This window comes from Xiphophorus maculatus, chromosome 5 (genome assembly GCF_002775205.1).
Source record: "Xiphophorus maculatus strain JP 163 A chromosome 5, X_maculatus-5.0-male, whole genome shotgun sequence".
Classification (NCBI taxonomy): domain Eukaryota; kingdom Metazoa; phylum Chordata; class Actinopteri; order Cyprinodontiformes; family Poeciliidae; genus Xiphophorus; species Xiphophorus maculatus.
In genome coordinates this window covers 11818218-11843274 of record NC_036447.1, presented here as the reverse complement: position 1 = coordinate 11843274, position 25057 = coordinate 11818218, and the positions used below count along the sequence as shown (strand labels likewise).

General features: G+C 39.2%; 2 protein-coding genes across 12 annotated transcripts in view; one reads left to right on the top strand and one right to left on the bottom strand.

Annotated features, from left to right (window-relative positions):
- Positions 1-12864, bottom strand: part of LOC102235489 (adhesion G protein-coupled receptor L3-like) — a 162981-nt gene extending 150117 nt beyond the window's left edge. For 6 of the 7 annotated variants that reach the window (XM_014471006.2, XM_023333514.1, XM_023333515.1 and 3 more), the window contains exon 1: positions 12264-12864. The gene's annotated coding sequence lies outside the window, so the exon portion shown is untranslated. The remainder of the gene's footprint in view (positions 1-12263) is intronic. The other variant, XM_023333511.1, reaches the window with a different exon arrangement.
- A 5661-nt stretch (positions 12865-18525) lies between these two features.
- The window catches only part of LOC102219499 (multiple PDZ domain protein-like), a 60451-nt gene continuing 53919 nt past the window's right edge, over positions 18526-25057 (top strand). For 4 of the 5 annotated variants that reach the window (XM_023333106.1, XM_023333107.1, XM_023333105.1 and 1 more), the window contains exons 1-3: positions 18526-18705; positions 19440-19527; positions 21621-21787. In XM_023333106.1, the coding sequence (XP_023188874.1) occupies positions 19515-19527; positions 21621-21787 (180 nt within the window). In that variant the 5' untranslated portion in view covers positions 18526-18705; positions 19440-19514. Of the gene's footprint in view, positions 18706-19193; positions 19268-19439; positions 19528-21620; positions 21788-25057 lie in introns of those variants that run through there. The other variant, XM_023333104.1, reaches the window with a different exon arrangement.

The following is a 25057-nucleotide window of genomic DNA, read 5'->3' as shown; positions in this document are numbered from 1 at the left end:
CCAAAGTCTGCCTTTTTCTTTTACAAAATCCTGAAAAAACCTACTTTATATTCATTAGGTTTTCTTTGTTGTATTCTGGTTTTAAAGGATTATATACCTACTCTACTCTATTGTTATTCTTTTACCAACACTTACACAACGTTAGATGGCATTTAGGCATCAGCTGGTGTGAGATGCCCATGGTATGATAACCTAGAGCAGTGTTTCCCAACCCTGGTCCTGAAGGCACACAGCCCTACATGTTTCAGCTGATTGCACTTCAGTAAACACCTGTCAATTGAAATCATTTGTGCTGAAGCCAGGGAACACCTAAAACATGCAGGGCAGTGTGCCTTGAGGACCAGGGTTGTGAAACATAAGGACATTGTAATACTGAATTTTAATGTAAAACACAGAATCTTTCATTTCCTTAGTCCATTCATTTTCAATACCCGTTTTTATCCCACTTAGACTCATAGGGTAGTTATGGACAGGCAATCTGTACTGGGTATAAACCCAAGACAGATTGCAACACAAGAAAAACAGCCACACACTTACTCTTTTAGGTCAGTGTGGAGTCACCAATTAACCTAACATGCATGCAAAGGCTGACCGAGTACCCAGAGGAAACCCACTCAGGAAGGAAAAGCAGTTGGGGGGGTGGGCATATAAACTGCATAAAGAAGTCCTGCACAGGCGAGATGTGATCCCCAGACCCTCTCCTATGAGGTGACTGGAACTTTTCATTCTAAACATGGGTCTGAAGATGTGATAATTATAGGGTTGTACTTTAATCTTAATTAATCACTTCTGTCATTACAACTCTTCTATTCTTGTGTGTTATTTGTTTGGTATAGCTGATATATATATATATATATATATGTATATATAATTATAAGCTGGGTTGTCTTTTTGTGTTTTTGAAACTTATTTAATTCAGTAAATAGATTATCTAATTAAATCTGTGAAAATGTCTGCTTTAATAAGCCCCTTCCTTGTTTTAATGTGACAGGGAATGAGCTCTTTTGTCTTATACTAAAACATCAGTAACGCTTGTGAATCTAAGCAAGAAACAAATTATCATATGTTAGTCGAAGAGCCAGTTTGTCTTTATTGCACAACAACCACAAACCTAAATGCATTTTAGTGGGATATTTCTGATACATTAAGTCAATGTACATCATTGAGAAGTGAAAGGAGAATGAAACATGATATTCAAATCTTTTACTATTAAAAATCTGAGAAGTGCGGCATGCATTTCAGACTCCAAGAGCGAATGTTGTTGCAATCACATCTGCAAATCTCTTCCAGCTTTGGCCTGTTATTCCTTGCATAAAAAACACTCGGCTCACTCAGATTGGATGAAAAGAATTGGTGCACCTTCAATTTCAAATCTTGTCAAAAATTCTCAATTCGATGAAAACCTGGACTTTGACTGGGCCAACTTTACACATGGGCATGCTTTTATCCAAATCATTCCATTGTAGCTCTGCCACTGTGGCTAAGATTGTTCTCCTGCTTGAGGGTGAATGTGAACCTCCAACCTTGTCACAAGTATTTTCACCACTTCTGGCAGATTTTCTTCCAGAAATGTCCTGTTTTTAACTCTATTAGCTTCCCTGTTGCTAGGACAAGATTTCTACTACAGAAATCCATAGCATAATGCTGCCACCAAAATTTTTCAAAAAGAGGCATCATTTGTTCAGGCTTTTCTCCACCATGTATACTGTTTTACATGTAGATCATAAAGCTTAATTTTTGCCTCCTCTAACCAAAGCTTCTTTTTTCAGGTGTGATTGTGAGGCTTGTGGCAAACTAAGGGGAAATTCTTTTGGTTTTCGTCCAACAATTCAACAATCTTGGGACTCTACCATAAAAACCAGATTTATGGACTACACAATTAATAGTTGTTCTGTCAGCAGAATCTTCCACCTGAGCTGTGTATCTCTGCACTTTCTTCAGAGTCAGGTGGGCCTCGAGGCTGCTTGTCTGATTAATGCTCTTAGGTGTGCGAGTGTGTTTTGGTACGTTTGCAGTTGCCCTATTCATTTTACATTTTCAGATTATGGATTTAGCAGTACTCTCTAAGAGGGCCAATGTTTGGACTCGAATATTTCATCCTGCTTTAAATTTCTCCCTGACCTTTCTGCTGTGCTGCTTAGTTGGTTTTTATGATGCTGTTCGTTCTCTAACAAATCTTCGGGGCTTTCACAAAACAGCTGGATTTATGCTGAAATTAAATTCAATGTAGATGGATTCTGTTTCCTGATTATATTACTTTATTTTGGGGTATCAAAGTTATATGGATTGAATACAATTGCATGATTGAGATTGTATTTGTGAAAACATGAGTGAAACAAATATAATTTTCCTTCTGCTTCCCAGTTTTGCACTACTTTATCTACTGTGGAGAATTATCCGTTCTCCATGCTGAGTTCTTGATGTATGAGGCTAAAGAAGAGTCAGTGAGTTGAATTCATGAATTCCATTTATTAATACCAAAATACAGCTGGTCCATTCTGACATGCTACCTTTAAAAGCTAACATGCAAAATGGCGACAAGCAACAGTTGGTAACTTCTTTTGTTAGCCTTTGTCTAAGCTACGCCCCAAAGAGGGCATTCCCTAGTGTGTCATTTCTTCTAAGCAGAGCTCTCCTTTGCATGTCATTTCCTGTAGGTTTAGCTTAGCAACTAGCTAAAAGAGATAGAAGGAAAATAGAATTTATTTATTCTCAACACTACCTAGTCAAACCAATGTTGGATATGCATTTAACCAAATGGCGCCGGCACAGCTGGCTGCCTGCAGACGCAGCTCCCATCGTGTGTGTTTGTCTGTGTATATTTGCTGTAACCGATTAAGGATCCGTGCTTGAAGAACCCATGGATCATCAGTTGGGCTTTCCACAATGGCTGGATGTGGTTCTGTCGATGTTCTCCGCGTTCTTCTGCTACTTTTATACTCTTGGTTGCAGAGAACCTCGCCGAGCGGAGTAGCGGCATTGTTTGCTCGCGTGAACGGCTGATTGCGCTGTGTGGGCCTCTGCTGCTGCCCGGAGACGGGCCTGTGGTCCCGGAGGAGTTACGGAGGAGACGACGGGGCTGCGGGTCTGGAGTTAAACAGAGGTAAAAGAGGAGACGGTGCATTTAAGGCCAACGGTACCAGCGATCATTGTGGGGAACGTGAGGTCTATGGGAAATAGGACAGACGAACTCACAGCGCTGGTTAGGACCCAGAAGGAGTACTGGGAGTGCAGTATCTCTGCCTCACGGAAACCTGGCTGCACTCGCTTATTCCGGAATACAGCGTGGAGGTCCCTGGATTTTCCTTGGTGCGGGGGACAGGGACTATTCCAAGAGTCGGAAGAAGAGGGGCGGCGGGATTGCACTTATGTGAGTGAGAGGTGGTGTAATCCCGGTCATGTTAACGTGAAGGAACAAATTTGTAGCCCGGACATTGAACTTCTGGCTGTGGGAATGCGGCCGTGTTATTTACCGAGGGAGTTTACGTCCGCCATTTTGATCGCTGTTTACATTCCCCCATCAGCTGATGCAGCGGTGGCCTGTGACGTCATCAGCTCTGCCACAGCCAAACTCCAGACTCAACACCCGGACCTTGTTATTGTGCCTTGTCTCTTGTCTTGTCTCTATGCTGTAACTGCGAAGTAATTTCCCTGCTGGGATGAATAAAGTACTTCTATTCTATTTTATTTTTAACAATTTTATATATCCGTTAGATATTTGACTATTGTCTAGTTTTTTTTTTTTTAGGGGGCGGGGGGGTGAGTTTGTTTTTTACTGTCATATTTTTTTTATGTGTTACTTATAAGTGTTCTCCTTTTATGATTTTGATTTACTTGTGTTCTGTTTGCAATTTCACTTGATTCCTGTAAAGTGTCTGTCTAGAAAAGTGCTATGCAAATACAATGTACTTTTATTACTATTATTATTACTATTATTATTATTATAATTTATGTATTATCATTTTCTGTTTGACAGACACAATATAAAATTCATCAGGACAGGTAGATTCAACCGTCTGTGCGATCTGTTTTTACCGTTTACCTTCAGTTTCACCGCCTGATGTTGTTTAAAGATTCGATTACATTGCACTGCTTAACGCTGCAATACCCAGTGAGCAGGAAAACAAGACGGATCACTTTCAGCACCTCACAAATAGCCCGTAACACCTGGCATTAGCGGGCAGCCGAACAGTGAACAACATGGAAACGGCACAAAAACTACAGACCACTAAAAAGCTGAGGTGGGTTGATTTTAGAGCCCTTAGAAGTCCCTACAGAGTTAGACGTTTCACTGTGGAGGGCAGTTCTAATCACTCAATGAATGAGTCAGTCCACAGTTGGTTTTTCCCTTTTCCCAACCATAAAGTACTATACTCTGGCCACATGGCGAAGAGAGCAACATGGATTTCACGCATAAAGAAAGGACGAATGAGTTAAGGGCCATGATGGAAAATGCAGGGGAATCTGGTTTCTTCTTTAAGAGAACCGATGGGTAGGAGGACGGATATGTTAACACATGACCAAGTACTTTAGAAGGATGAGGAAGCCAGGCAGGAATCTTGGATTATTATTTTAATATAGGAGAGAGATGTCATTTAGCACAGGAGAGGCCTTTTGAATTAGGTTAAGCTCGGTACTCAAAAGAATCAATCAAAAGGAATCATCGTGGCTTTATGAAAAACCACTGAAAGAGCAGTTAAATTCTACAGCTGTGTTTTCATTAAAAACTAATATTATTATAAAAGCAGTTTTTTTACAACCTATGCCTCATGATGGTTTATTTGTGCAGAGAGCTTGGTTGTCTCTGCAGGAATAATAAAAACAACCTAATGTTTATCTAAGAAGCTCTCTGACACAGGCCTTTGGCTTGCCAAGCATAAATTAACTTAATACAAAACTGGATACGATGAAAAACATTTGAACACAAGAGTAACCTGATCATACACAAAGTGAGTCACCTTAACCATCTCAAATCCCACCACTGCAAACAGGCAATGTCCTCTACAGTGACCAACCACCACTACCACTATGTCTCTTAAGCACAAAGTCTTTATTTTCATCATCTTCATTTAGAAGATAAAAACAAATCCAAGACAACAACTGAACCCAACTATAGTCAGGGCCTTTTCAAGCATGTTCCTCTCACATGCTCCCACTGCTTCAAGATCTGGGTGTACTCCAACACCTATATATAGATTTTTCCTAAACTGTCCTGAACCAGGAAGGGTAACATCTAGGGCTCACCCTTGAGGCTGTCGCACAGCAAGGAATTTCCACTAAAGAGCAGCAGTGTGTTGCAACCTTAAACAAACTGAATTGTTTTTTAATGTGGTTTCATGTGATAGGTCAATATACAGTTTCTGCTGTAAGGTGATTATAAACAAATACATGATTTTATTTGTTTATTTAAAAAAAAAACTGAATATTGTGTTGAGGCAATACTTTGTAAAGCCGCAATTACAGCTGCCAATATTTTGGGGTTTTGAACAACTGGAGACTGAGATGTTTGCTCATTTCACTGCAAAATAGCTCAGCCTTCATCAGATTGGATGAAAAATGTCTCTAAGTATCTGCTCACAAGTCTCTTGCAATCTCCTTTGTCTTAACCTGACCTGTTTATTGCATTTCAGTCATACTACATATAAAGAAGGTTTCCTAGATGTGCCAAGGCAGATTTCCTTTATAAAAAAGAACATCTCAAGACAGAATCCTAATTGCATGATTGACTTTACTAAATAAAGACAGCATCTAACATCAAAGTAGGCAACCACAATGCTATAACAGTAACCTGTGTTTGCATACCCTTCAACCATTTTGATTATTTATGTGATTTCGGGTGGGTGGGTGTGTGTAGTTGGGTGGAAATATATGTAAAAATAAGTGTTTGTGTTCACTGAGAGTAGGTGAGCGAGTATGTCACCTGGAGGAGCACAAATGTAAGAGTGTTGAAAATGGTACAATGCCTGCAACACAGCACCCAGAGCAGCAACAAACAGGTGGATCTGATTCTGGAGGGCCGCAGCAGCCCAGGCAGACAGACACAAGGCATGACCATATGCCCCACACAGAGGTCATCAGTGAAGCACACAGGCAGCAGCCTGTAAGCCAGAGAGGCATAGTATGAGACAGAGAGCCCCAAACCCCCCAACCAACCACACGGCCATCTCTTCCTGTGCTAGACAAGCCAGGGACACAGTCCCTCCAGCAGTCCAGGGCCTTCACTAACCCCAGTCAACAAAATGGCCCATCACCAATGGGAGATCCCTCTAACACCTCCCAACATGTCGAGCAAGCACCAGGCCACTATGGCAGTGGATGGATTAAAATGTGGTTTATGGCTATGCTATAGGATTCCCCACTGTTTCCAGACAGCCAGGTACCTCTCTAGCGCCAATCAAAACCATATGTGTCTCTAGTGTATTAGAATTGCTTCAAAATGATGACAGTAAACTTTATTTATTTATTTATTTGGTGATTTTATGTTGAAGAGTCAGACTAAAGAGACTTGAATGCAAACAAACACTGCTTTTCAGGTTATCTAAAAAAAAAATTAAAAAGATGCATGAATTTCCGTTCCGTTTCACATTATGTGTCACTTCATGTTAATCTATTTTCTAAAATCCCCCCAAAACACATTAATGTTAGTGGTTATAGCATGAAAAAACTGTAAAAGGTTAATTTTGCACTTTACTGTAGTTCCTCATGTCAACCTTGTTAAAATAAGTTGAATGCAGCCAGGAGCCTCCAGACAGCAGGCTGCAGACCCTGGCGAGGACAACAGACTACAACACCCAAGCTGACAGATACTGGCAAAACAGAGGCTTCCTTTATGAGATGGACCTGAGGACACAGAGAGCTGCTTACTTTCCTCAGCCTCTTTGTCTTTACAGACAGATATAGAACATAAAAACACAGTAATGTCAGCATAAGTTCAGCAACTTAAGCCTATCTCAAGCTCTTATCAGCTGAAGGCGGGAGGTGAAAAGCCCTTAGCTTTAGAGGCAGAATACACTCTAACCTTGGCGGATTAGGTCAGGGTGCAACATTATCTTCCAATAATCTGATAACAACTGCAAACAGGATGCACAAACACAAAAAGAATGCATCTGTCCAACTCGTTAAGTCAATGTCAAAGTCAACGACAGGATGATAATTTGGATAGGTCAAAAATGGTCTTCAGAGTATCAGTGAAAGGACAGAAAATGTAAAGGCTAAATGCAGTTTATCACCATCAGGCAGACATTATAAACTCCCACTCCTGGCAAGATCCCAAAACCCACACAGCTTTCTGAAATGTTGGCCAAGCCCACCTAACTTTAAAAAAAATGCCTGCACTCACTTCCAAAAGAGAGAAGATTTTGCAATATTTCTAAGGAGCTGTAATCAGAAAGTTGAATACGTTCAGTAGACAGCTCCCACACACTTATGAGAAGCTTAATCACCCCAAAAATAATATCCAACTTCTTTTTCATGAATGTGGGCACTGGCAGGAACCAAGGCTGCTGGTAGAGGAGACCTGCTAGCCGGAAGGAGGTGGGCTTGTGCTTTCCCATGCTGTCAAGCGAGGAGAAGCTGTAAACAAATCATTTGTAGAACAATAGGATAAAAAAAATGCCCTATCTTTCCATTTATATAACTCACTGCAAAAATAGAGGATATTATCAGTTTTTGAAAGATGCTTTTCTTGTATTTATGTAGAATGATAACTGCTAATTGTAACATATTTATGGAGGATCAACGGGTAAGCTAAATATTTAGAAATAGCAACAAAAAGTTTTTTTTTTTCAGTCATAGTTAAATGGTTCTGGGTCACACATGAATCCTATGTTATATTTTATTTTTATTTTGTCTACAATTGCTACTCAGTGGTGGTTCTTGTGTGTCTTGTTTCTATGCTGCTGTAACTGCGAAATAATTTCCCTGCTGGGATGAATAAAGTAATTCTATTCTATTCTATTCTATTCTATACCACCGCCATGAAACATGAGTCGTGTTTCAGATCTTCAAAAAAGTTCACATCAGACAAAAATGACCTGAGTAAATGCAAACAGTGTCTCCAAATCTTGATTTCATTAACTGAGACGAAAGAAATATCCAAACAAACCTGGCAATATGTTAAATCCTGATTTTACTGAGGATTTAGTAAAATATTTCACAGAAAGAATTTTATAGACATCCAGCAATCTGGAAAGGAAAACAAAACAAATTCTAAGAGTTTGAGAGTACAGCAAACTATGTTAAGAGCATCTGTCCATAAATGGATAAAACTTAGACCAGAGGAGAACCTTCACATAAGAGGCCAGGGAACCAAAATTACTCTAAGAGCAAACTGTTAACTATTTCAGAAGGTTGCAAAACAACATCTAAAGCACTGCTTCAGTTAACGTCAGTGTTCAGGATTTAATACCAGAAAAAAGATGTGGTAAAAATGCCGTCCATGCAAGAGTTCCACGGTGAAAACCAATTTCTAGAAAATTTTTGACAAGACAAAAATTAAGAGTTTTGGGACCAAATACATGCAGAAAAATACTAGTACAAAAAAAAGGAACAGTGGTGTAGTCAAACTCTGATTACACCACTCAATTACCATAGATATGCTAGTAATGCTTGAAAACTTGACGTTGTGGCTAAATTACAAATATTTTGCAAACAGTCATTAAGCAGGTGGCAATAACTTTTTTCAAATAAAGCCATGTTGGTTTGAATGTTTTTTTTTTCCCTTTACAATTTTAATTATTACTTGGAAACTGCATTTTGACCCCAATTTTGAGGTCATTCTTGTCTCAGTCTATTAAATTAAAATTTGTTTGATGATCTGAAACAAGTGTGACAAAAGAGGGAGAAACTGAGAAAATCTACAAGGGGAGTGTGAGTAGGATTATGAGCCACTTTTTTGACTGAAAGCTGCAAATTTGCCATCATTTGTTTCTAAATAATTCTCGGTAAATCAGATTTTAGGATCTGCGTAGCCACTAAGCTGAACTAACAGCACAAATGCTGAAATGAAATTCTCTCATTACCCCTTGAAAATGCAAATTGACTGTAGTAACAAGCGGTTACAGTTGTAACAAAACTGATTATGTGCCTGCTTGTCTTAATATTCTTGTGTGCATTTCCCAAACGTTGTCTGTCTGAGATGAATCGTGTTGCCTGCCAAGGTTTATTTTCATTATCTGGAGGTTTTCATGTTAGCAGAAGATGTTTAACAGACGATCCCTTGTTCCAATAACGACCTCCTTCCGTTTCAGGGGTAGATATTGTTCCTGGAATCTTCCAAATCTAAACCAAATGTATTTGCGATATTAACAGCTCTGAACAAAGGAGAATGAGGTCTTCCAAGTCAAGCAAAAATGATCTGAATTAGCACAACCACCGTGCTTCACCCTCCTTTTTTATCCCTCAGCACGAATCTTTAGCCGTCTCCTGCATCATAACAGAAAAGAAGCAGTGACCTAATTTATGGAAGGACAGACAGACCTACAGTAAGCAGAATGCTCGACGTCCGCTGCTGCACATCGTACACTTTCAGGGCTGAGAAACATTGGTGCCACATGAATTTTGTTACTGAACACGACTCTGGTTGTTCTTTAACAACCCCGCGCTCACACTTGTCCGTTTGACAAACGTCCTGCGGCTGGCTCTTGAGAGGCTATCTGAGCCTGTCAGAAAAGTAAACCATTTAGACAAGATAACACGAAAAACTATTAAAGCTTATCTTTCTCCACTGTTTGAGACAGATTCAGAAATCAGACACAAACACACACACATACATGGAATAGGGGCAGGATTTGGAAAGAAGTAAATTCAGTCCCTTCCTAAAGTATTGCAAGGCTTGAACTTTTTCACATTTTGTCACTTGGCACAATGTGGTGCATTATTACGAATTGGAAGGTTTTTATTTGAATTCAGCCCCATTTTTTTCTGATGCCCTTAAATAAAATCCAGTTCAACTAATTGCCTTACCCAACAGTCCCCATGAGTCAATTCTTTATAACAACCTTTTTCTGCAATTACATCTAATTAGGCATGAGGTTCCTGCTTATTATCCTATGTGTATGTCACTACTGGCTTTGCAGACCTACAGACTGAAATTCCTCTCTGCTTTGCAAAATAGCTGAAGCTCAGTAAGATTTGCTTTAGAGCATCTGTGCACATCAATTTCCAAGTCTTGCCACAGATTGTGAATTGTATTGAGGTCTGGACTTTGGCTGGGTCATTCTAACACATGCATATCCTTCAATCTAAAAACTATACCATTGTGGCTGTAGTTGTATGTTCAAAGTCTTTTGGCTGGAGAGTGACTCTCCACCCAGTCTCAAGACTTCTGCAGCCTTTACCAGATTTTCTTCCAGCAACTTCTTTATCTTTATTCCCATCAACTCTAAGATTCCTTATTTTTCCTGAAGAAATACCAACCTTCCAGCCTGATGCCACCACAATGTTTTGCAGTAGGGATGATGTATTCAGGGTGAAATCTGCAGATGGACTGCACTAATCACTATGACTTTATGTTGAACTAGAGATAACAGTGTGACAGTATTTCCATTTGTAACTTATTTTAACTAGGGGTGCACAATATATTGGCACTGACATTGGTATTGGTCTATATTAGTAATTTTTTTAACATATGGGTATCTGTCCGATATGAACAACTGATATTTATTTTTGTCTTGTTGCGATCCATTTCTGACCCCCCCCCCCAAGTTGTCAAAACAGTAATAAAATATATCTGTAAAAATTGTTATCAGCCATTACAGTGAAATTAATATCGCACATTGGCCCAAATTTTCATACCAGTGAATCATTACATATTATTACATTGCATCATTTTATTTGTGTGTGCGTGTTGTGTACTGCAAAATAAAGAAGTTAGAGGAAATGTACAAAAATAAAAAAAGATTAATTTAGAAAAAAAATCCTAATTAAATACTTCAATGTTTGAAGTTGAGCAGTGTCAAAATGTGATCAGATGCAAAGCATCCTGATCCAAATTCATTTATCTACATTCAGCCTATCTAAAGCTGTAAACATTTCTAAGGAAACATGCCTCTCTCTTAGCCGATATGGTCCAACAGGCACCGTGTAACATGATAAAATGTGACCACTTTCATTTTTGCTCAACAGATTCCTCTGTGGCGTCTTTCTCTGCTGCATCGCCCTGTAAACATATTATCATCCATCCTGCTTCCCCTTGGATAAGATCTCCACAAAGAGTTGGAAAATTTGTTGCTAAGAGCCATTTGGATATTGAGGGTAATGTGATTCAAATAGGCCAGTACACAGCCACCCAAGCAGACTCTCAGACACCAGGGGTGCCTATTGAAGAGGGGAGGGCTTTAAATGGCAGCTATCTGCAATTATTTGTCTGTCAAATCACTGATTAGTCGTCCAGTCAATCATTAGTGAGGAATTAAAACAGGATTAGGCAAGCAATACTTGTTATTCAATATTATTAAAACTAATTCTGAAGCAAATGGCTGGGTTTTTCTTCTTCTGCAGGAGTGTGCCACCTTCTGTAATTTACAGTTATACACCAAGGTCATCTACAAACCCAACCTCCAGATGCCTTCCCATTGTAAATATAATCAATGTTTTTTCACCCGTGAATCCGCATGATTGACTTGTGCTGCCGGCCTCTTGGATGCTGCTGATCCCAGACACAGTGCCATTATTTTTCTCTCGGATCCTCTGGACTGCGGCTGACAAAAACCCGAGCACGTCCCCGAGCCCTGCGAGCTTACTGCATTCCCATATCTGTACACGCGAGTGACAGCCGCATAAAATAAGAGAACCCTTAATAAGAGGCGAAGCCTTAGTCTTGCCATCCATCATGCCAGTACATGTGATGTGTAATTGCGCCCTGCAGTGAGGCAGATACATGCGGCTGTACAGCACCAGAATAATAACGTATACACGCCGAGGCCGACGGGAGCTGTCACGGGGATAATGTGATTGCATTGATTGGGATCCGGAGAGGTAATGGACGGATCATCGCTTATTGCTTTGAGTCACATCCGAGCGACGCCCTTACGCAGCCGCGATCCCCCGGACAAGCATCCTGTGCGAACCCGTGTTTAACATGTAAGCGCAATAATCGCAGGCCACATTCCCATAGGCTTCCAAGTCAGCGCTGCCGTAGAGCATCTCAGCTCAGATGCACAGGTTGACATGCAGCCAAAAGGGATCTCAAAGACGCTCACCGCTCATGTCTCCGTAGATCTGCATCATTTGAGAGGGAATTAAAAAAAAAAGTGGATTCTTACCCAATCACCAGCAGCAGGGATCTGGGGGAAAATATGTACACATCCAGCACAGAGAAGAGGGGATGTTTCTTAACAGGCAGCAGGACGCAAATGTACCTTCCTAGTCGGTTTGTTTCACTTGATAATCGCTGCTTGGACTCCCGACTTGCTGCAAAAAAAAGGGAGCCCGGACAAGTGTTCCTCCAGGAAGGGATGGGGATAAAGCTATGGCTGCGTGCTTAGGATCCCGATCAGGAAGGGGGAAAAAAAGCTCTACTCCGTCCAAACGCTCTACAAGCCCAGTAGAGAGCTGGAGGAGGACAGAGGCGTATCTCTCTCCTTCGCTTTCTCTCTCTCTCCTCCTCTATCCGTCTGTCTGTATCCCGGTCCTTCCCTCCCCCGTCTCTCTCCTTATGTTCTTAACTGACTTCAGCTGAAGTCCACGAGCGCAACGGAGCAGAGGAGCAGAGGACCGTGGTCAGGAAGCCAGAGCAAGAGAGAGAGGAGGGGGCGGGGGGTCAGAAATGACAAACCAATTTAGGAGCGCGGCGAATGTTCGGCCGATCAGAGCGCAGCCCCGGCGAGAGGAGCGCTTCGTCGCAGGCAGGAAGGCAGGCAAGGAGGGGCGGGCAGCGAGGGGGTGAGGGGCGGGTGGAGGGGCTTTGGAAAGAAGGTGATGATTCCTGCCTGGGGGATGCAGGAAGGGAAAAGAGGGAGATATGAAGTGGGTGTTTTGTCTGTCTGGTGGAAAACACGGAACTGGACCTGACTCCCAAATCTTTGGACGTAGAGCTCCACCTGCCGTGTGAAAACGCGCAGAGGCTGGCCGAAAAAAAAAAATAAAATAAAAAAAGTCCCCCGGCGGGAAAGGTGGACGGCAACAACAGCTCCACCTTACAGACCGCGTCACTAGACACCATCGAGTCTCCGTCTGATTTGTTGTTGCTCTTGTTGCTGCTTTGTGGCTCTCTGAAAGGGATCTCTACCAGGGGAGAGACTGTACTGCCTCTAATAAATCGAAACTGCATTTTTCAACGTTTTGATACATTAAAACTTAGAAAGTTCTTGTCATTCAAGGAAAGTAAGGCATTTTATTTTATTTATATTTTTTTACAAATGAAAATCAGATATGCCCTGGTTTCGTGTCCCTGCTGAAGAAACTCATCACCACAGCATGATGCTGCCACCACCACAAACATTGTTTTGCATGTATGCCAAAAAAGTTGAAACAGCCTTGATCAATTTTTGTATCCATTAGGTAGGATGTTATAATCACACAGCACTGAGATCCAGCAAAATGAGGACAAAGGTTCTTTATATAGCCCTAATAAGACATGAATAACTGAAAAATATACCAATGCTGTTTCAGTGTTGTGGTCACAGATACTTTTAGAAAGGAAAACTGTTGACAAAACTTGAACGAACCTTATCAAGGCCCTAAAGTATTCTATGATGTCACCAGTTTCAGTGAGAAATATGCAATTCAATGAATTAAAAAATTCTAGAAGCTCTCATGCTTCTGAAGGCTCAAGAGATATAAACAATTTAGCAGTGGTAGAACAATCCATACTTAGAATTTTTTCATTGGGGAACTCTCCAAAGTCATTACAATACTGTGAGTTTGGGGGGCAAGGGAGTAAAGCCTGGTGGCCCGCCAGGCTTATAATACATTGAGGAAAACTCTGGGGGTCGAGTAGTGAGGGACTGGACATTCTGATGATCACAATAGCAAATATGGTCCAATAAGGTTTTGAAACTCAAGATTTTAGGTAACAACTTTCTTTACAAATGTGAAAATGAACCTGGAGATTTGCTCCATAAATCCAGTTTAGAAATCAAAATGGCGTGAGAGTCATGCCTCAAAACCCACGAGGAAATATGCAACAAGGTGGAAAAGTTGGGTGAAGAGAAGACAATCAAGATTAGCTCTGGAAATGAAAATTTATTTATAAATTCACGTTTAAGGCAGGCCTAATTGAATAAACAAAAGGAAGCTCTGCCTGGAAAGGTCAAAAGCGTGAAAAAGTGCAGACTATAAATAACCTACAGCCTTTCCATGATTATTGACCTATAAAGAATGAATGAATAAATAAATAAATATATAAGACGCATTTATCATCTATGCATGTTCGTTTGTGTCAATAGCCTAAACACAAACTCTAAAATAGAACAGGCTAAAATATAAATATATTTCATTGTCCAGTGGGAACAATAAATGAGTATGTGTAACAGCAGCATCGAGGTATGTAGATTCACACAAAAGGTCCAAAAAAGTTAAACATCCATAAAAATCAATATTTACAAGAATAACAATATACTGTACAAGATTAAAACAAAAAAATAATACCAGAAATAAAAAAAGCATACTTAGATCCAAGGGGTGTGCAACTGACTGGATGAGTGGTGTATGGTTATTATTTTTAATGCCTAAATGTTAGTTGCTGTTTGTAAAAGAGTTGGGTAGCTTTAATCAAACACTGGGTCAGAAACTGTGACTCAGTTTGTTGACATCGTGAAAAGAGCAGCTTTGTCATTGACTTCATGGATCCAGGTGTCGAACTCAACTGCAATCTGATGAGACTACACCAAACCTCTTGCACAGGCCAAAATAAGACATTGTAAGATGGTAAATTTATGTGTGGATGTGTTTGAGTTTTGATTTTTCCAACTCAGAATTAAATTGTCAAATGTCTTATTAAACAAAATGAGCCTTTAGTCTATTGGTTTTAATCTGATAATTTTCACTGCAGACTAAAACTAAAAATCATTCATGCTATTACTTGTCATTGATTCAGGTCAAGGGTTATTCTTATCAAGGTTCTCTACACCTCAACCCTGCTTTCTTAAATTAGTGCTGGCCCAAGAGAAGAAGACAGTAAGCTGCTGTCCATGACATGCCCTGAAGAGAACTTGACCTCTCACCCAGAATACAAGTCCTAAACCTTGAATCTTGTGACTTGGTTAATAATAACAATTAAAAAATAAAATAAAATAAAAAATAACAATTTTTAAGATATTTTAAGTCATTCAAATTGTGCAAAAAAACTGATGAATGTGCTAGCAACAACTAAAATGACTAAAATATAAATAGACATGATAGTTAACAGTCATTTTCTTTAGTTTATCAGTTTCTGCTGCTTTTGTCTGGGGTGGTACCACACTTCATGTCTGCTGCTGCTGCTGTAAATTAATTAATACATGACAATTTTCTGTGTGTGCTTGAAAGCAAAACCAATTTAAATGGTTATGTCTTCCCAACTTTATAGTCTGCATTGAAATGTTGTTCTGCAGACACAACTGCCAGGCCAAATGAATAAGCCATTGAAAACATTGTCTCCACAATTTATTGACTGCTATTTGGAGTGTTTACAAAGTAATGTGATCTGAGTCATAAGGGTCAAGTAAATGATTTAGTCAATTTTACTACCGTGTAACAAGGAAATCCTGAATCGATAGGGGAATTAAATGAAACACATAAAAATTGTTGAGCTTTGCCCATTTAAAAGGTATTACAGGTGTATTTCAATAAATATGAATATATTCAAAAATTTTATTTATTTCTGTACTTCAGTTCAAATACTGAATATCTTATGTACTTACAGTGACCAATAAAGATTTTTAATATAAAAATTTGGACCTACTGAGAGGATGCCAGGTAGAAATATTTATCCTCTCATCACTTGGTCTGGGCTCATTTTCCATGAATTACTGCAACAATACAGCTTGATATAGAGACGCTCAAACTATGGCTGTACTGTTGAAAGGATCCACACGCAATTACAAAAATGTTACATATTTTGTTATACTTTTCAAACAAGGAGGCCACGCCATCAACCCAGCAATGCATGCTGGGTCTTGCTGGACTGGAATCAACAGAGTAAACACAGGAAGGTTAACATTATTACCAAAGTTTTTTTGTTTTTTTTTTCTATCATATTGTGTTTGACTGGTGCAAATTTAGATAATGTCATACTGTGTTGTTATTGGCTATACCTTCAAAAACCTAAACAAAACAAACAAAAAAAGAGGCAAGTCTTCATCCCTTCCCACATGAAAAAAAATAAGATTGCAATTGGCAGGAGCCGTTTGGAAAACAACTTCTGAAGGACCCACATTTGTGCTCTAAACACCTCTCTCAAGAAGACTGAGTCAATTGGTTGTTATCCTTTCAAGCTAGCCTGGCCATTGCCTTCCTGTTAAGGTTGTAACTTTCAGCTTAATCAACAGCTGCTGTTAAAAAAAAAAAAAAAACACAACAAAACTCATAAATAAATAAACCTGGTCTTGTGTGATGTTCTGCTTACACAGTTTGGTGGTTTTGGTTTTATTTTTTATTGCCAAGAGAATCAGTGCTTTTCTAACTTGTCATGTCCACTTTAGCTTGCGGCACAAAAAACAGGTGCTACAATCATAGTAGCCACACAGGCACAACCACTGGAAGGAAACAAACGCACCATGGAGGAGGTTCCCGTTGCCCATTATAACACTTTCATTCTATTGGAAAGTTGCCAGGCGAAGGTACTTTTTTTGTTTTGAGAGAGAGCAGAAAAGAATTGCAAGAGCAGAGAGGTTTGCCAGCAGAGAGTTAATCCGTGCAGAGAGTAGTTTTGAGTGCAAGTATTACAAGTTTTGAGAATGAACACATAAAATTCTGCTTTCAAGCTGAAAATGTGTATTCTCTACTTATGGCAGTAAAATTCACCCATAAACGCGCACTTGAAGGAGACAAGAGCTGAACAAGGGTGGGAGATTACGGTAAGCTTCATAGCCTTAAACTGTCACAGACAAACATTAGCAATGTAAAATTTAAAATCTCTACACAGTCCACGCCTCCAGGAAGCAATCGTTTCTCAACAGCCGAGAGCCCATACCCTCTGTATGAAGCAAAGTGTAGAGGTTTTTACCAGGCTACTGGCAAGTTAAAACCAAATGCCATGTTGACCATTTCTATCCACAAAACGCTACCTAGCGAACAAAATAAGCTGGGAGAAACAACAGAGGCAGGTAACGCTGGAAAATCTTTTAAATGATAAAGCTATTGCCACCAGTATTGAAAGTGACCTGACGCAGGGCACGTCAGCTACTTACCCGGATCACACTTTCTGACCAGCAGCGTCATTCATCGTTTCATTTACGAAGCTGAAGTTGGCAGCATCAGCACAAACACCAGCTTCTTCGGCAAACTCTTTTCTCTTCCTCTCTTTGCTCCTCCACGTCCTCTTAACTCCTTGTGATTTCTACATTGCCACTTTTCAGTTCAGATTGAAAAGTCTGTTACTCATTGCTATTTTAGCTAGACGGAGTTAGCTACATTTACCCAGGATGCATTGCAGCTTAAACAACATGGGGGCGTCCGTAGGGCAATATTTTTATAAAGATTTTAAAAGAACAGCCTACAGTATTTAGCCTGAAATATTTCTCAAATAATAAGGTATTGTTGCAACTAATCGTGGATCACTTTAAGGACGTGTGGAGGCCAAATAACAATTATTTGACTCTAGAGTTACACAGCGGACCAATAGATAACACATTATCACTGCCTGTGGAAACTTCACTTGGACTTCACACAGCTTGAATTCTGTGCCTCTTCACTTCTCTGCCCTACATTTAGAACGTACATCCCAATAGCAATTAACCAGAAATAATTTTCAACTCTCCTAGCAAAATATTCCAGACATTCCTACATCATCTGACCCTGAATGTTTGTAACTCTGATCTGAAGCTGCAAGTGGTTCTTTACTTCCTCTACAGTGCCTCCTGAAGCTTTGGCTCTCATTGTTGAGCAGTTTTTAGTTTAGAGTTACAGTACAAAAGGGGATTTGAAAGTCATACATGTAATATCTGCAAATCTCTACAAGGCAATTATGGCACTATTTATTTTGGGATGTGTGTGTGTGCGTATGTGAAAAGAAGGTTTAGTAAAAATTATTTTAAATCAGTTTATGGTTTATGTTTTAACCCCCTGACAAAAACAGGAAATCAAAGCAATACTATGCTGGATCCAAGGCCTGGTTTAACAAGCATTATACTTTCGGGTTGTTTTGAATCGAGGAGCGTTTTTATTGTGTTTTCTAGGCTTCAAAATCTATCTGTGAGGAACACAGATTATCTAAGATGAAACCAGAAAGAAAAAAAGTAGAATATAATTTTTGATGATTTTTGTCACATCGTTCTCTTCAGCCTGCAGGGGATGAGCTCTTTGTGCTTGCAGATCAAAGGGGGTGTGCATGCGCACTGCACGACGCGCTCTCTTGACGCTCTGATTGGACTCAACGCGGGGAAATAAAGTGCTCATATGTTTTTATTGGCAGCTGTGGCGCGTCTCAGACCGCCGCTGTAACTCGACCCACCGGCAAAAGTGGTTCGGTTTTCTGTAAAAGTCCATCTGTACCATCAGACAGACTGACTGCAGAAGGTGGAAGGGATTCTCTCAAGGACCTGTTGATCGTCTGCTGCAATGGAGGTGAGACGGAGCACTGCGCTGCTTCAGATGTCCGTCTGGTTGTCATAGTAATGGAGCTAAATTGGCTTTGTTTACAGAAGTAGCTTCGCAGATTGACTAGCAAATTAGCAGAAATTGGTTCGCTGAAATTTTACCGTAAGCTATACTGTTATTTTTATTTATTTTTTCTTAGAACCCATTTAGAAGCACGGGTTTAATAAGAACTTTTAGATGTGCAATAAGAGCCGTATAAACATTCTATCCCTATGCCCATCATTGGCTCCTAATTAGATTTCAGATGAGATCTCGTCATTTCCATTCCGTCGTTTTGCAAATCAAATCATGTCACTTGTGTCAGGCTTTGAAGCCATACTCTCCACCCCTCCACCCCTACTTAAGTCAGAAGGGTCGGGAGGCCGTGTGTCGCAGTTAATTATCATCAGTGGCGGATAAAGCCTTTTGGAGCAGATTTAAATCCTGCTAAAGAGCATTAGGTGACAAGCAAGGCGCTTGGAAACAAACATGGAACAAGTCCTGGAGGGAGAAGATATATGGAGGAAATGATACAAGCTGATGAACAGATGTAAAATAATTGCTTATAAACTAGTTATTTTCTTGGAAAGTGGAAGGAGGTTATTAAAGATCTGCAATATTCTCAACAAATTATATCTTAGAGGAGGAATATGTTTCCACAGATGGAATCAAAACCTTTAAAAATCTGCAAAGTTTCTCTAAACTTATTTTCTATGTTACAGGAGCCAAGTGGACAAGCATGATATCAACTTGAGACGTAGAGGAAAATTTGGACTCAAGAACTCCCTCCGACAGTAATGGAGATCATGGGTGAGTGTATTTGGTGACCTTTTAGCTGTAGGAGTGAATTTGATTCCTCTCCTACCCCGCTAAAAAAAAAAAGCATCACAATAACATCTGTACACTCATGGCTTAAAATTAGGGTGTGAGACATGGCTGCTGCAGTCAGCCAGCCAGACAGGCGCGAGTAGTTACATGAGCAGGTGGTGCTGGCCTCACACCCCTGTCAAAAGTTTGCAGGGAGGACTTTACTGGGTTTTAGCTTCTGTCACAAACAATTACCTCAGTTGTGGCTTGCTCTCATTAGTCCCAACTCGGCTAAATGAGCAAGGACAACATGACCTGATACAATTGGCAGTCTACTGCTTTTGTTCTGCGGCGCACCAGACAACCTAATGTTTCCTCATTAAGTTCACTGGGGCCAAACTTTAACTTAAACTTTATTGAAAATGTTGGAAGAACTCGCACTGGCGCTTCTCTGGGTCACTGATGTCACTTTATTGCAGATATATAAGTGTCTTTGCTTGGACCATCCAACTACATCGTCTTTAACATTTGCTGCTTTTCCCTCTCACATCAACACTCCCTGACTTTCTGCCAATGTCAAAATTAGAGTAAAGCCATTGGAATCAGAATATGCATCCAAACACATATGATACAGTTCCAGCAATTATTTACAGGTTTTGTCTGTCATGAAAAACGTGTGACTATACAAACTTAAATTAACAGCAAATATATAAAACCAGCATAACAAAACAAGCAAATTGTTTAATTAAAATCACCAAGGATACTCAGGGAAATGTGTGAAAAATACACTGGTAGTACTTCCGTTGGGATTAAAAGCTAAATCCAACCTCACAGTTTCTGTTGTAATTAGGAGGTAAAAGGCAGCCAGGTCCAGCTTACCAAATTAATTTAATTAATTCAGTGTCAGCAGTGGTCGGTAACTCTTCCAGCTGTTTGATGAAACAATGCCAGGCTGGAAAGAGATCAGCACTATAAAAAGAGAGTCAATTATTGGTGCTCAACAATCTGAGAAGAGTTTGAAAAAACATTTTTCCCAAAACAATTTCAAGTCAATTGTTCCTCAGTTAACAATAGTACAAAATATTCAAATCATCCAAATTCTCATTGAAAATGAACAAGAGAAGAGTGTTCAAGCTGTAGTCAGCAGATTAACTTGGAAAATGCCAAATATAGTTTTATTTGTGTTGATCTGTATTCAGTCTTCAAATAAAATTAAAATTCTAATAATAATTGTAAGCTTAAATGGTTCTACAAAGGTCTTTTTGTCCCTGCAGCGTGTCTTTTGGAACTCAATTGGTTTGGAAAGTGTTGTTAAGGGAAATTTTTGCAAAAAATGTTCATTTTCAGAGTGGCATTAGTGTCAGCTTTCACACCACAAGCCAGTATTGACAAAATTATCGGAGTGAGACATTATCGCTTGCAAGAGCTTTGTGTTGCAGAAATGGTCTCTAAATTCACACATGCACACCAAGAAACCTTTGTTGTCCGCTGAGATGCATCAGGGATGGATCAATTCTAACCTACTAGACCAGAAACAGCTAACAGTATTAAGGTGGAAAAGGTTTCGAAAACTTAGAGTTTGAAAATCACTTATTTTCCTACAGTTTAAGGCTATTTTTAATGAGATGCAATAGAAACCCTGGTTTGAGCATAAAGCTTGTGTTGCTGTCTTTATGCTCCATATAAGAGCTGAAGCTTAGCTGAACTTTTATCATGTAACCATGACAATAAAAACGAAGCGGAAAAATAGCGTTGCCATAGTCTAGTTAAAGTAGAGAACTTAATCTTAGTGAAAAACTGTGGCAACTGAGTAAGCAGTGTGAGGTGTACAAGGCAAATAGGTCAAAATTTCAACAAATGTGAAACTTATCTTTTATGCATAACTTTTGCTTTATATTTTAAACTCTTTTTACATAATTACTAAAAAAATAAACATCTTAAAATATATGGAAAAATGAATCTTTAAGTTATTGCTTAATTATTTGGAATGATTGAATTGTTGTTTAATGTTACATAATAATTATGTTCCTAATGTTACCTTTTTGTAACCCAGAAAGGCCGAACTTTCTGGTCTTTAAAATCAATTTTCTCTGCAGATGCTCAGTGCGCCTTAGAAGCTGTGGAAAGACTGCAAGCCAAACTGAGGGAGCGAGGGGAGGCTCCCACTCAGGAAAAACTCTCTGTGCTGAAGACTGTCCTGCAGAGCCCTCTTTTCCTGCACATCCTCAGCTTGCAGCAGGCTCAGCCAAAGCCTCCGGTGAAGGTAGCACAAGCCTCTTGTGTGGGTGTTTGGTTTGTATTGAATGATAAGGGGAAAGAGGTGGGATTCTCAAAATACTGAATGCAGGGACCAAACTAGATGAGTAATCAGCTTACCTAAGCTTACCCCTTAAGCTACGATAGTGTGGGAGGGATGGATGATGCTTATCATGACCACAAATTGGGCGGAAATGTCTGTGTTACTGTTTGGAGTTATGGTCTAATGTCACATATGTTTGTACAGCCTGATATACAGTAAAATGATCAGCTATAGAATTTGGCAAATTATATTACCTAATGATTTTGGTTTCCATCATGCCTCCAAAGCAACTTTGTTCCATAGTCATCCTAACACCCCTGGGAGTCTTCCTTTAAGGCTTTTCATTAAAAATGTTTACTGTTTCTAAAACTTTGGGGGTTTGTCTGATCACATGTTTGACATTAAAGAGTATAGAAATTTGGGGTCATTCCTTCAATTCCTGTGAAGCAGTTTTTACAAAGGGAATGGTGGGACTGTAGCGTATTCGACAGTATGTCTGCAGTTATATATAAATGACACATATACGAAGCAGACATGTTACTCCACAGTGTCCACAGTTTGCAAAAATCCCCCACAGCAATGTTGAAAAAAAATCATTGCCAGTTATCACAAACGCTTGATGACGGTTGGGATCAAGCGTGGTCCAACTAGTTCTTAGATCAGGGAGCAATGACCTTTTCTCATAGGGTCAGTCAAGTATTGTGCCTGTAACCTACACACACAAACAATGTTTTAAATTACTTTATGTGTCCACTAACGCTTTTCTATTGGACTAAAAAGCAAGAACAGAAGAAACATGGAAGGGGCCAAATACTTTCAACAGCTCTGTACATACAGTATGTTGACAGAGCATGAAAATGACTTTAAAGAAGGATGAACTACAATCTTTTAGCAGAAGTAATCGCAAGACTCATCATCATTCAGTCTGTTAAGTAACTAAGCATTTATAGAATTTGTGGCTTTAATTAGTCAACAAGTTCATAATTTGGAGAACCCACTATGTTGCAGCGGAGCTGATTAGATAAAATGAAAGTGTTTAATGTTGTTAATTGCAACAGATGGGTGTTTTAATATTGTATATTTCATGAAACGCAGAACATACTTCATAAATAAGCTATGCAAAAATCCTCATCATACTGGAAGGCTCCCAAACCTTTTCTTTAATCTGAATCGGTTGGACATTTATGACACCATTTAGACATTTAGCTCACTCGTTAGTGGTAAGTACCAAAGCTTGCTAACTGCCTGATGGGGTGTACTCTAATAGGATACCCAATGGCCTTCACACACAAGCATCATTAAATTAGCAATCTTGCATATGCCTGAAGCCATTTAGTATATTTGCATCCGAAGAAACATGGCACTGGAGCATAGAAAAGGTTTGAATTTGTACCAGGAAAATTATTTGTAACATTAGCAATATATCCTCATGGTGAAGTTGTGCAAATCTGCTTAGAAGCGGTTTACTTCTTTTTATTAATTCTGAAAATTGGACTTCAGATCGTTGTATGTCATGAACCCAAAGAAGAGGAAACATATAGGGTACAAATCAGAAAATTATGCCTCTATGATTACAGTGGACAACATATTGAGTTCTACCAAACAATAAGCAGATGTGAGATGAGAAGGAGACCAAACATATTAAATGATAAATTAAAAGGATGAAAATTTTCAGTCTGTAAAACAAAGTTAAAACATAATGCAATTTTATTATTCTGACAGTGAAACTGCTGAAAGCAAATTAAATCTATTTCAAAGTAGGCAATTTGAACCAGATAAATTAATTCATGGCAACAGGTTCTCCTACTTAAAATATTTGAAATTTGAATAATTTCTTCAAAGCCTACTTCATATCCTAACTAAAATATGCACACTTAACATCAAAATCAATTTCAGTATAATAAAGTAATTTGTCCTATACAGGAAATTTTCCAGAGGCATTTTTTGGGAAGTAATTTGTCAGACACCCACCAGCAATGGAGACTTTTTTTTTTCTTTTTGTTATTATCTCAACAGCACAGGGTGCCACTCATTGTACAGCATTTTGTCCTGGTCCTATCAGCCAGCATTGCATTGTGATTCTCAATTTCAACATGCTGTAAAAAAGAATCAGCCCCTTGGTGCTTACTTCTGTGTGTGCTAAAAATATCAAGAAAAGTGTTTTAGGATTGTTATTGTCCATGCTTACCACTGCTAGTGTAGAATTAGCCTCCAGAAGAGTTTTAGAGAGCGTCCCTAATTTAGACTAATTTTAAAAGAAGTTAGCTTTCTCTGGAAGAGTAAGTTCTTTGGACATTTTTTATTTTGTTTATTTGATTCTCTAGAGGTGCCAAATATGCCCTGTGTTTTTTTTTTTTGTTGTTTTTTTTTTTTTTACACAAGAATGTCACACTGACCGAGTACAGGTGAGATACACTCACAGCTGTGCATTCTTGTATTTGGGAAAATGTCTGCTGAATGTGAAAGCACTATGTAAAACTTACATGTCATGATTTGTGATGATGATGATGGGACCCAAAATGCAGAATAGACAAAGGCAGACAGTAGATGATGAATATTTAATTTTAAAAATTACTAAACAAATATTAACAAAAAAGAAAAACAAGGAGAAAACAAGGAACCAGGTCAAGATCGAAACCGGAACCATGTACCATTAAGGTAACATGAAAATCTAGCATAGGGTGAATGAAATCAACATGGAAATATGGTTTTTGGAGCCATGGATCAGGGCTAATTGCTAACTGAATGCATTTCTGAGGGGAGAGCAGAAGGCAGGCTGAAGGGGTAAGAGAGAGGTAGCAGAGAGGAGAAAGAATGAGCAAATACTAACAGGGAAGCTGGGAAAACATATATGTAATCGTGATAAAGAATAACAAAGCACAAGAAGTAAATAAGAAATACGAACTAGAAGACCTGAGAACTGATCTAAGGAAAAGGAGAAACAAGACTGATCTAATCAGAACAAAGAACAGATGACCAAAACTATAATCCCAGAAAAAAAACAAAAAAACAAAATCATGACAACATAAGTTACTGTAACAGGTGTAAGATCATCCGATCAAAACCATGTCTCAGATATTTGCTGATCTACCTTGAAGACACTGCTTGATTGTGAAATTGTGTTTCAGAGTAAATTCCAACCAAAGCTGAATGATACCCCTGAGCTGCAGTTTCTTTTTAATACCAGTAAATCAAATACAAAAACTGGCTTTATTGGAGTAATGCTGTGTAGAG